We start from the raw sequence: 11,629 nt of genomic DNA, 5'->3' as shown, positions 1-11,629 counted from the left end.
GAAACTCCAGTACTTTGGCCACCTCATGTGAAGAGTTGACTCATTGGAAAAGACTCTGATGCTGGGAGGGATTGGGGGCAGGAGGAGAAGGGGACAACAGAGGATGAGATGGCTGGATGGTATCACTGACTCGATGGACGTGAGTCTGAGTGAACTCTGGGAGTTGGTGATGGACAGGGAGGTCTGGCGTGCTGCGATTCATGGGGTTGCAAAGAGTCAGACACGACTGAGCGACTGATCTGATCTGATCCAATGCCAAACAGATCTCAGAAAGTACTTTTGCCTTCCCACAGCTTTGCAAGTGGACTTGCAGCAGAAACCAGTGGGAGGAGGCTTAAGAGTTAGTCTTCATACCTTCATGGTTTTGTGTTTTTGGTCAAAAATGGAAAATGCAAAGGCAAATTCCAGATTGTTAAAAAAAATTCTTTCCAGTAGAAATGAAACCATAAAAGGAAGGATAATACTGGCCCCTTTACATAGCCCTGCTGACCTTTCCTTAAGAATAGTATCTAAAAATACTTTATTTTCTATGATATGACTCAAGATGCCTATGACCTGTAGAGCTTTTGTTGTGTTATAATAAATCTTGAACCTGTTTGTTTAATGCAGGAGATCAAGACCCAAGATGGCCTTTTGGTATTGTCATTAGCAAATTCTTGGAACAAGATTTAAGGTCTTGTTTATGCTACACATTTTCACTTTAAATCTTCCTGGATGAGGAGGAGGATGAGATGGGCATATCAAACAGTTGCTTAAGACCTGTGAAAGTCTCCAGCTTAAAGATGTACCTCAGGGAACTCTATTAAAGGAGCCAAGTAGACAGATGTAGAAGATATGAGTCAGCCTGGGTTTAAATATGGAAATGTCTAGTTAAATGCAAGGACATTATTTTTATTCCAATTTGAAATAACTTTTTTTACTTACTTATATCTTCTTAGACCAAGGCTAACTCAGTCTCAAGAGTCTAGCTTTGGGAATACCACCTTCTCTCAAACGTTCATAAATTACTTTTTATGGAGAGGTCCAAAGGTGCGTGGCAGTTTACCAAGCCCCAGATGGAAGGCAAATTGAAATTCAAGTTGTGTAGCAATAAAATATCAACTACACTCGAAATCCTCCAATTGACATACATCATACGACTAATAAGGATACTTGTGGTAGAAGATGGCATAGAAGAAAGGAGTTCAAAGAAGAGGCTGAAGGTGGAGCTACATACAGAGTGGCCAATCAATTCGATTCAATATTCTGTGGAAAATACTGTCCTTGGACACTTGCTGTCAAGCAAGTGTAGATCTCTGGTCTTACCCTGCTCAATCCATTGTCTACATAGTTGGGAGAGTCATTTCTCTAAAATAAAAACCTGGTTATGTCAGTTTGTGTGTAAACAGGATCTCACAGCCTTTAGGATAAATTTCTTTGTTGCTACCTATGAGCCTTCCTGATCTGCTCCTGTCTACCCCACCAGCTGCATTTCTCACCACTTCCTCTCTTAAATGTACCCTGAGGTCCAGGCACTACGAGCTACTTACATTTCTCCCATGCCACCATGCTTTCTAACCTTCTTATGGTCCCTTTTCCTGGAGCATTCTTTCATCTTTGATACGGCTAGTTCCTATCTATATCCTTAGAAACTCAGCCTTCTTAACCCCCAGACTGAGTTAACATGTACTCCCCATGTGCTCTCAGCACACTCCACTAGTCTGGATGACTTTAAGGCATGGACTTTATCTCTCAACTCTTATGCCCAGCACATTATTTGGCATTAGTAGATGGTCTATCAGTGTTTGTTGGATGAATGAATGAGCAATCTTTATGTGTCCCGTAAAACAGATGCACTAATCCTTTCCATTGGACATGTTCTGATGCTGGTGTCTTCATTAATTTTCAAGTGAGGGATTTCTAGGAATGAAGATGATGGCAAATGTAAATCCTCAGGCCATAGGGAGATGTGTGAAGGAAGCAAGAGAGAAACCAGGAGAAAAAAAATCCCTAAGAAAACCTCATGCTTCTTTATCGTCCTTTTTATGAGAAGGTAACACAAATGTCTGGAGAGTGATGGAACAGAAAACAGTATTTATGGATTACTAGTTAATAAAAGTTATCATTTTTTAATCACTCTGACAGGACAAAACTTAATATTCTTAACTTTATTACAGCTGATACACACACATACACACACACACACACCGAGACATCTTGAAATCCATACCAGCCTTAAAGTGCATTGTGCTAATGCACACTTCACTGCTTGAGCAAGGCCCTGATCCCTCATGCATGTCATATACTTAATGGACAGTGGATCCTGCTACTATAGAAAGGACACTTCCTGAGCATTCCAAGAATCCTTAGATTTGTGAATACTCCTAGTGTGTATCACATCCCCAGTAAAACTAAACTAAAAATGAAGAAAGAGGGGGAGCTCTTCAGACTCTTAATGAGTTGATAGATATATAGGGTTTGAATGATTTATAAAACTATTTTTTGGCAGAGAATCATCAAATTGTTAGACCACTTCACTTTCTCTTAATCCCATTACCAGTCACAGCAGTTGGTATAGTTTTTAGGGCCGTTAAAAAAAATCAAGAACTTACTTCCCTGGTGGTATAGTGGATAAGAATTCACCTGCCAATGTAGGGGACACAGGTTCGATTCCTTGTCTTGGAAGATTTCACATGCCCCGGAGCAACTGAGCTCATGTACCACAATTATTGAGCCTGTGTCTAGAGCCTGAGAACCCCAACTAAAGCCTACATGCTACAACTACTGAAGCCTAGAAGATGTGCTTGGCAACAAAAGAAGCCATTCAATGAGAAGCCTGTGTCCCACAGGGAAGAGTAACCCCAGCTCATCGCAACCAGAGAAAGCCGCAGCAACGAAGACCCAATACAGCCCCAAACAAGCAAACATTGTTCTTCTTTTAAAAAAATTAACTTCCCAAGAGCTCCTGCAGATGTTACAGTGAATATAGACCACAAGGCTGAGACGCTTTAGTGTACTCACTAGCTTCTGTCTCCTAGCCTGGCCATATCTATAATTTGACTTCTTACCTCTGTAAAATGATAGATTGTATGTGTCCCTGACTTCTGAAGTCATTTGCAAATAGTCAAAACTGTCCTTCAAGTACACAAATACCTAAAGTCTGTCATCTATATAATTTTTAAAAATCCCATCATTTTTATCTGAAAATATTCCTTGGGGCAGAGATCTAGATGGCAGAAAAGAAGGATGTGGAGCTTACCTCCTCCCACAAACACATCAAAACGACATCTATATGTGGAACAATTATCATAAAAACTATTCCTTAAAACCAAATGGCCAAGAAAACAAAAAGTTGTTAAAGCTCTATAGATTCTGATGAATAGATGTTTTAAATTGCTCTTTAAAACTCAATCCCAGCGGGTATCTGGTATTTTCAGAGTAGTGTTACATCCATTTTCTTAAAAACAAATGGGGAGTGTTAGGCTTAAAGAGATGTAAGAATTTTTTGTTAAGGTCTTTGAGCAAATCAAGGGAACAAATAAGTTTCCTCTATTCTAAGCCCTGAAGCAGGTAGTTTATGCTTCTATGGGTAGTCCCATCGGAATGGGAGTTGTCATTTAACGGGGATAGACTTTCAGTTTTGCAAGATAAAAAGAGTTCTGGAGACTGGTTACACAACTAGTGTGAATCTACCGAACACTACTGAAGTGTACACTTAAAAATTGTTAAGATGGCAACTTTTATTTCCTGTGTATTTTGCCACAATTAAACAAATGTCAGAGGACAGAAGGAGATGAGGAATTATGCTCCAGGCAAAGGGAACAGTGTGTTCAAAAGCTTGGAAATGAGAGAGAGATTTGCATTAGCCTAAGGTCTTTCAGTTACTAGGAATAGAAGAGAGAAGGAATTAAAAGTTTTCTTTCCTTCCCCTGTATCCAAAGCTTGCCATGGGGCTGTTCTGAAGCAGCTCAGGTTTGTCTTTGGCACTTCACCATTTCCCTTCCTATACTTGTCTTTTTGAATCTCTTTTTCCATTTAGCTAATATTTTCCTGTTCATCCAAGCCCTCCAATGTACCACAACTACCAGGAATATTTCAACTCTTAAAGCTCCACTTATTCCCAAATTCTCCAACCTTGTTTCCATCCCATCAGAATTTTTAGTCCCTCAGGGCAGCTGTTCTTACCAGGTTGTGAGAGGACAGTTACCCGATTAAACACATTTTTACTAAAGTGTGAATGACTGTTAGCTTCTCAGAAGTATCAACCTTTTAAGAGACTACTTCAGAATTCAAAGTGAATCTATTATTAGTGAGATTTTAACAGTAGAGTGAAGTGAAACTGTACCATTTTCAGCCATATTAGGAAGAATATTTTTGATCTGGAGAGCTACCCTGTAAACAGGCTTATCTGGCTTGATAATCTATCTTGGCAGTTTGGTTCTCCCAAACTGTTCTGACTTTGTTTCAACTTCTTTCCATATCTCTAGAAGTTATAAATAATTTTTGGTGTTATCCACAAAAAAGTGTCTGATGCTGAGTAAAGGTCATTGAAAGGTGAAAAGGATGTGCAACAGAAATCATTTATTAGTGTGAGTCATTATTAAGTCAGGAACTTCCTAAGCTCTTGTATGTTAGGCAGACACATACCTGTTTATTCTATTTTACATTTTATTTAAGTATAGTTGATTTACAATATTGTGTTAATTTCCACCTTACAATAAAGTGATTATATATGTGTTTATATATGTATATATACACAATATTCTTTTCTATTATGGTTTCTCACAGAATATTGAATATAGTACCCTGTGCTATACGGTAGGACCTTGTTGTTTATCCACTGTCTATACAGTAGTTTCCCTCTGCTAATCCCAAACTCCCAATCCTTCTTCCCCACCCCTGCTCCCCCTTGGCAAGCACAAGTCTGTTCTCTGTAAGTCTGGAAACATGCGTGTTTAGATTGACACCACTAACCATGCATAGTCTTAAAAATACAGGTTCCTATGGTTCAGATCCCAGCTTCACCAGTTAGGTGTATGACCTTGGGCTAGTCACTTCACCTCTCTGAGCCACCTTGTCTTAGATGAAAAGTGAGGACAACAATAGAAATTACCTCTTATCATTGCTATGAGGATAATGTGATCTAATGAATGTGGAACATTCATCACAGTGTTTGGCGTGTGGAAGACAGGTAGCGATGGTAGTTCTCATCTTGATCGTCCTCATCCTTCCCTGGAGGGCTCCTATGAAGAGCTGCTTTGGCCCAGTTCCAGCCCAACAAGTGAGAATGAACAGAACTGGCCCCGGCACTCTTCCCACCATGATCAGGATGTCCCCCCAAGGAGAATGGCGAGAGGACCAATGCCGGGCTCTCTGGTATTCCTCTGCTTACAGATTTTGACATTGGCAAGCATGTGACAGTGCTTTTCTCCTTCAAATTTTGCCGTCTCTAGCAAAACCAGTGCCCTCCACCCATCTGGCTCCAGCCCTCTGTCTGTGGCCTCGCTTCCTGTTGCTATAGCAGGTCTCCCATGCAGGATTCATCCCTGCCTGTCCCAAAATAAGCAGTGAGGAAGACCACACACATTTCTCTATTAATCAAAGACTATTTTTAGGAGTGAGAGAAAAATCTTTACATAATCATCCTCCCCCCTGGTTTGAAGCAGAAGCAACAGTCGCAGCAGCTGGAAGATGAGCTTCAAAGTCAAACCTATAGTTCCAGTTTTTGCTTATTTCTCCATGGGGGAAACGAAATGGAAAAGGAAGCATGGAAGAGGCAGAACTGACCTCACTCCTGCATTTAGAGCACAAGCCTGAGAACCTTTTCCGGATAGTTTTTTAGTTTGTGGATATGAAATTTGAACTGTGCCCAACCCTGGGAGGCAATACTCACCTCGTTATAATGTGAACTGTGCAGCGTTTGGTCTGCAAAACCCACAGGACATGTGTGCAAATTCTCCTTTGGGAGCCAGCTCAGCACAGGCATTTGGTCTGACTTTTCTTCTCCCCTAATATTTACACTCAGACCACAGCACCAAGACTGCCCATGAGTAACTCTAGAGGATGCTGTATTTCTTAGACTTTCTATGAAAGGAATCTTATTTCCTACTTACTGCTATATTTGGGGAGAAACTGTGTGCTTCTGGAGGTCTGGGTATGAAATAAAATGTATATGAGTCCAATAACCCAGAGGAGAAGTAGAAGTGACTCTTTAGGGGGAAATCTTACCTTTTAGTAGATGTTGAATACTAGATTCCTCCTCTCCGTGGCCGGCATTTGAACTGACAGATTCATAGGCTGAAAAACAATAAGGGTTTTACCTGAGTCTATGAAAAAAGTCTTGCAAAAAAGCTATTTTCCTTACCCCAAGACGGGGGAAAACACAGTGGGATGGCTTGATGCCTAGGTCTCCTAATGAATTAAATACTTTTGAAAACCCTTAGATGCCATCATTGAGGGAAGGCTGATCTAGGATTTAAAAAGCATGGAAGAAATAAATAATATTCTTATTTGAGGTGTTGAGGGTGAAACCCTGTAGGTACTGTGACGTGTAAATTCGGAGAGGCGAACCTGCGACAGAATAAGAACATGAAACAGTTAACTCCTGACACCCGCTGTGAGGAGATGCCCAGATCTGAACAGCAGATGTGCCGTGGGGGCCCCAGTGTGGACAGCGACGGGGGGATGACAGACAAGCGTGAGGAGCCCCCGCCTCCAGCTGTAGCCAAATTCAAGGGTTGGACCAGGGAGACAGGAGGGCTTCTAGCCCATCTGATCCCAACCAGAAAGACAGACAGGCTTTTGTACAGCCCTGATGAATTTTTTTTGCAATCTCTTCAGAGTCACTCTGGATGAGAAATATTCTCCTAGCTGCCCTTGTCAGTCAAAATGAAAACTAGTTAAAATAATGGCTGAAGAAGGTAGGGTTAACAGGCCAGAGAAAGGCAGTTAAGGGAGAGGTAACGGATAGCAAGGAGATCAGCTGAGTGGATCTGAAATGGGTCTTTTAATGAGAAGTGTGTGTCTGTTTGTCAGAGAGACAAAGGTGTGAGATATCAGAAAGATAGAAATAGGGAGGAAAAAAGTCAGAGAATCAAATACATCTGAAAAAGATTTTGAGACCTATCTAACTCCCCCGCCCCCACTTATTTCCCTATACGTGTTTGTATTTATATGCTTCATCGTCTCATTACTGATAATACATATACCAGAGACACTGCCAGAAAAGAATGTTTGGTTTTGCTGATTTGCTAAACCATGGTGGAGCTTGGAAAAGCCTGCTCCTTGGTGCTTTCCCACCCCGTCATTGCATGCGCACAGCCACAAGCACACACATATCCTAGGCTGAGCATGGCAACTTGGGATTCTGAGAGGCAACACTGGAGAGAGAAAAAGCCATAATTAGTGTTAATTGTTGACCCTACAGTTCAAGAATAGATGCTCTGGAGAATGGGAAATGAGAACAAACATTAATTATTGAGTAGGGACCTTGGAGACAGGCACGCTGGATTAAAAGGAGAGAGATAAATTGCATAATGAATGTTAATTTTCCCTCAAAGAATTGAGTGGTCGGTGGTTGGAAGGGAAAAAGAGGCTAAAACAATCATGAAAGAGAAAGCTCAATGTGTGTCAGGGTGAGAGGGTGCAGGAGGGTTATACAAACACTCTACATCACGGCTTGCCCCTTCCTCCTCACAGCTCCAGGGAATCTGCGATCAGGGCTTTCCTTAGAACTCTTGTTATTTACCACAGTCTTCTGTAGGGATGCTCAACCAGTTCCCCAAGAGCACACACGCCTGAAAACAGCCACGGTGCATGACAAGCGGAGAGGCAGTTTATTTTTACTGTGGAATTTATTTTTTGTGCGTGTTGGTGGGAGTTTGACTTTAAATCAAGGGAGCTGAGGGAACTGAGGGCCACACGGGGAAGGACTGTGGTCCTGTGTGTGCCCCCGTGGGGGGACTCGGGCTCCAAGGTCTTGATTTTTGTTTTACCTTAATTATAGCACACAAGATGCATGCACATCCCCCCCAACCCCAAAGTAATCCTTTTAACTGAAAGTGAAAACAGAAAATGGTAGTTTGAGTAGAAAATTGGAGAGGAGGATGTGCTAAGTCGCTTCAGTCGTGTCTGACTCTTTGTGACCCCATGGACTGGTCTCTCACTAGGCTTCTCTGTCCAAGGGGATTCTCCAGGCAAGAGTACTGGAGTGGGTTGCCATGCCCTCCTCCAGGGGCTCTTCCCAACCTGGGGATCAAATCCAAGTCTTTGAAGTCTGCTGAATTAGCAGGCAGGTATTTTACCACTAGTGCCACCTGGAAGATGAGAATTGTAGCCAATTTTGTGAAGAGACTCTACACACAGGCTTGTCACTGGCTGCTCAGATTCAACATGCCAGTGACCCTCCCCACATGCGGCTGGTGGCCCTGGGGGCCGTCGCCTTGCTACATCTGCTATGTCTGCCCACTGCCTGCCATCCAGGCCCCTGGCAGCTGCTGTCTGGATGGTTCTGTAGTCGTCTGAGCACTTGGCCTTTTCTCCTGCCTGCTGCTGGCACGCCTGTTCCTGACATCCCTCCTCAGGCATCTGTGGTTTCTTGTTGCCTAAAAAGCAGCATTTCAGCTCTTTTCTGGTGCACAAGGCCTTCCCTGGCCTGGTCTTGGTCTACCTTTCAGCCCCATATCCCCTGCCCCACAGGGCCTTCTTACAGACCACTCATCATTTCCTGCATGGACTCTGCTTTCCTATCTCTTTGGTTCATGCTGGTCCCTCGCTGGGTCATGTCTTTCTTCTTTGTTTATCTACTTCTACCAGTTTCTTAAAGGTCAGTGCAAATGGGAATTCCTCTACAAAAATCCTTTCTCATCCCCCAGGTTAGAATCCATCACGCCTTCCACCTGCATTCTGTTGTTTAGGCCGCTGTGACAATGCTCACCTCATTCTGCCTTGTGGGAGAGTCAGTTGCTTGTGAATCTGTTTTCATGTGGGCTGTGAGGTCTTTGAAGGCAGCAGCCACAGGGCCTGGTGCTGAACCCTGGGCAGTGGAAAGAGAAGAGCACCATTTCTGGAACAGATGGGCCTGGAAACAATTATGCTGAGCTGTTCCCCAGGGGCGATTAATGTGCACAAGGGGGTTGTTAACCTTGTGTTTCAGTTTCCTCACCTGTGATGTGAATGAAAATACTCCCTTCATTGGATTATTGGGATGATGGAATGAGATGACATAGATGCCTGAAGATGTCTGCTCTTGGTATTAACATCCTTTTCCATCCCTTGAACATGGTAGGCATCCTGTCCATTGATAGAGGAGTCAGGCACAATGTAATGTGTCTTTTCTGTTTTAGGTCCAATGACATTTTATATTGAAATTTTACTTAATATTTTACAAGATGTACTGTATGTATGATCTGGTTTGGTTATCACAAAGCAAAGCAAACTAGGATGGCAGGTATTGTCATAGTTGCATTATATTAAGGAATGTGGTGAACTGCTGTAGGCTCCCCAGGTGGCACAGTGGTAAAGAATCTGCCTGCCAATGCAGGAGATGCAAGAGACGTTGGTTCGATCCCTGGTTGGGAAGATCCCTGGGAGGAGCAAATGGCAACCCACTGCAGTATGCTTGCCTGGGAAATTCCATGGATGGATGAGCCTGGCGGGCTACAGTCCATGGGGTTGCAAAGATTAGGACATGACTGAGCACACACACAAGCTGCTGTAACAAAGAGGTTCAACAAGATAAACATTTTTTTTTTTTTTTCCAGGTAAGAGTCCTGAGGGAGGTGGGTAGACTGGGGTGGCGCTGCTCCACAAAGTTATCCGGGCATCGTGGTTCCTTATATCTTTTGGCTTCATCATCCCCTAGAGCACTGCCCTTTTCCACATGTTTGAAGTTACTTCACCACTACAACCAAGTCCAAGGGGAAAGAAGAGGAAGAAAGAGGAGGAAGAGAAGGAGGAGGGCAGTGGTTTCTTTTTAAGGAGATGACTCAGAAGTTGTACACATTACTTCTGTTCACATTTCATCAGTCACACCTGTCATACCTGGCTGCAAAGGAGGCTGGGAAATATAATTTCTAACCAGGCAGCCATGTGTTCAATTAAACTTCATGGTGAAAGTGAAGTGAATTCACTCAGTTGTGTCCAACTTTACCAGGCTCCTCTGTCCATGGAATTTTCCAGGCAAGGGTGTTGGAGTGGGTTGCCATTTCCTTCTCCAGGGGATCTTCCCAACCCAGGGATCGAACCTGGGTCTCCCACCTTGCAGGCAGATGTTTTACTATCTGAGCCACCAGGGAAGCCAACTTTATGGTAGGAGATTCTAGAAATAATAGGGATAATGGAAAAATATATATTGGGAAACAGATAAAATCTTTGCTACTCACAGTTTCAATCAATATTTATGGATAGTGTTCTGGGAGTACCTATGGTGTTCTCTGGTGTATTCAGAAGTAGATGTGGGGGATATATCTATAGGAATTTTAAATCTCAGAGGAGAATGAAGAAAAAGAGTAAAAAAGATAAAAAAGTGAGGGAATGCCTGGTGAGAGACCCAGGTAGTAAGAATTAGCAGAACCTAAGATAGTAGCAGTCAGTGTGGGCTTCGATGGTCAGGTGAGGTGGTGCAATGAAGATGGGACTTCAGCTAGTCCTTAAATCCTAGAAACCAGAGGCAATAAGTTTTAAGGAGAAGATCTTTGGCCTAAGTTGTTGCAGGAAGATCTGGGCTTGAACCTTAGATTTGTCACATAGAATCTGTGTGACTTTGAGCAAGTCACCATACCTCTCTGGGCCTCAGTTCCCTTCCATAAAATGAGTTTTCAACTGTGGTCTCATAGTTCTAGTGACTCTGCACAGACCCCACAGCCAGGAATCATTTTAGGAGGGAAAGAATTAGCTGGGCTCTGAAGAAGTTGAGGGGGTGGGCGCACAGTCAGGCCATCCTCACTTTAACCAGGCAGCTCTGCTTCTGTTTTATCTATAGGTATCCCCAGAAAAATCTGTTTGATAAAATGCATCCCCTACTTACACACTGATGAACGTGATGCCTACATTCCCTAAAGTTCTATGAAAAATTGTGAGGGGAGTAGAATTTACAGCCTCACAGGCTCTGAGAGAAAAATATAAGTACATATGCAAAAAATAAAGAGGAATTAAGTATTCTTCAACACTTCATATTGAATTTCTTCTTAAAAAAGAGAATTTCCAGCAGATTCAGAAAGAACTGTTATTTTTAATATTTTTCTTCTCTGGAAGGCATAAAGTGGTGATAATATCACATTTTCAGCCAAATACGAGGGAGGGGAGTCTTTGTACTTAGAGAAAGCATGAGAGGTTTCTGTCAAAGGAGAGGAGACCGCCCAGAGGTTTTCAGTGGCGCTCTGCAGGTGGCCAGCAGAGCACCGTCCAGCGTGGGCTGCTGAGGCTGTGCTGGGTTCACTGCGGTGAGGGAAGGAACTCCGCTTCGCTCTGAAGTCCTAACAAACCCAGTGATCACTGCCCTGTGGTCCATGGGACAGACCCAAATTAGCCCCACACCTGGCCTCCTGGGAACTGCCCATGATTTCTGCAAGAGGAGGAGAGTATATGGGTCAGGACTCAGTAGAGAACAGAAACCACCGAAGTATTTTAAGAGGAAATGAAGCTGCTACAG

At 43.0% G+C, this 11,629-nt stretch overlaps 1 protein-coding gene across 2 annotated transcripts in view; it reads right to left on the bottom strand.

Moving 5' to 3' along the window:
• Positions 1-11,629, bottom strand: part of KIAA2012 (KIAA2012 ortholog) — a 128,569-nt gene that overhangs the window by 73,580 nt on the left and 43,360 nt on the right. For both annotated transcript variants that reach the window (XM_010860985.1, XM_010860984.1), the window contains one exon: positions 6,208-6,276. In XM_010860985.1, the coding sequence (XP_010859287.1) occupies positions 6,208-6,276 (69 nt within the window). The remainder of the gene's footprint in view (positions 1-6,207; positions 6,277-11,629) is intronic.

Source organism: Bison bison, unplaced genomic scaffold (assembly GCF_000754665.1).
Source record: "Bison bison bison isolate TAMUID 2011002044 unplaced genomic scaffold, Bison_UMD1.0 scf7180017864471, whole genome shotgun sequence".
Taxonomy (NCBI): domain Eukaryota; kingdom Metazoa; phylum Chordata; class Mammalia; order Artiodactyla; family Bovidae; genus Bison; species Bison bison.
The sequence above is the reverse complement of the archived record's forward strand: the minus strand, read 5'-3'. Positions and strand labels throughout refer to the sequence as shown.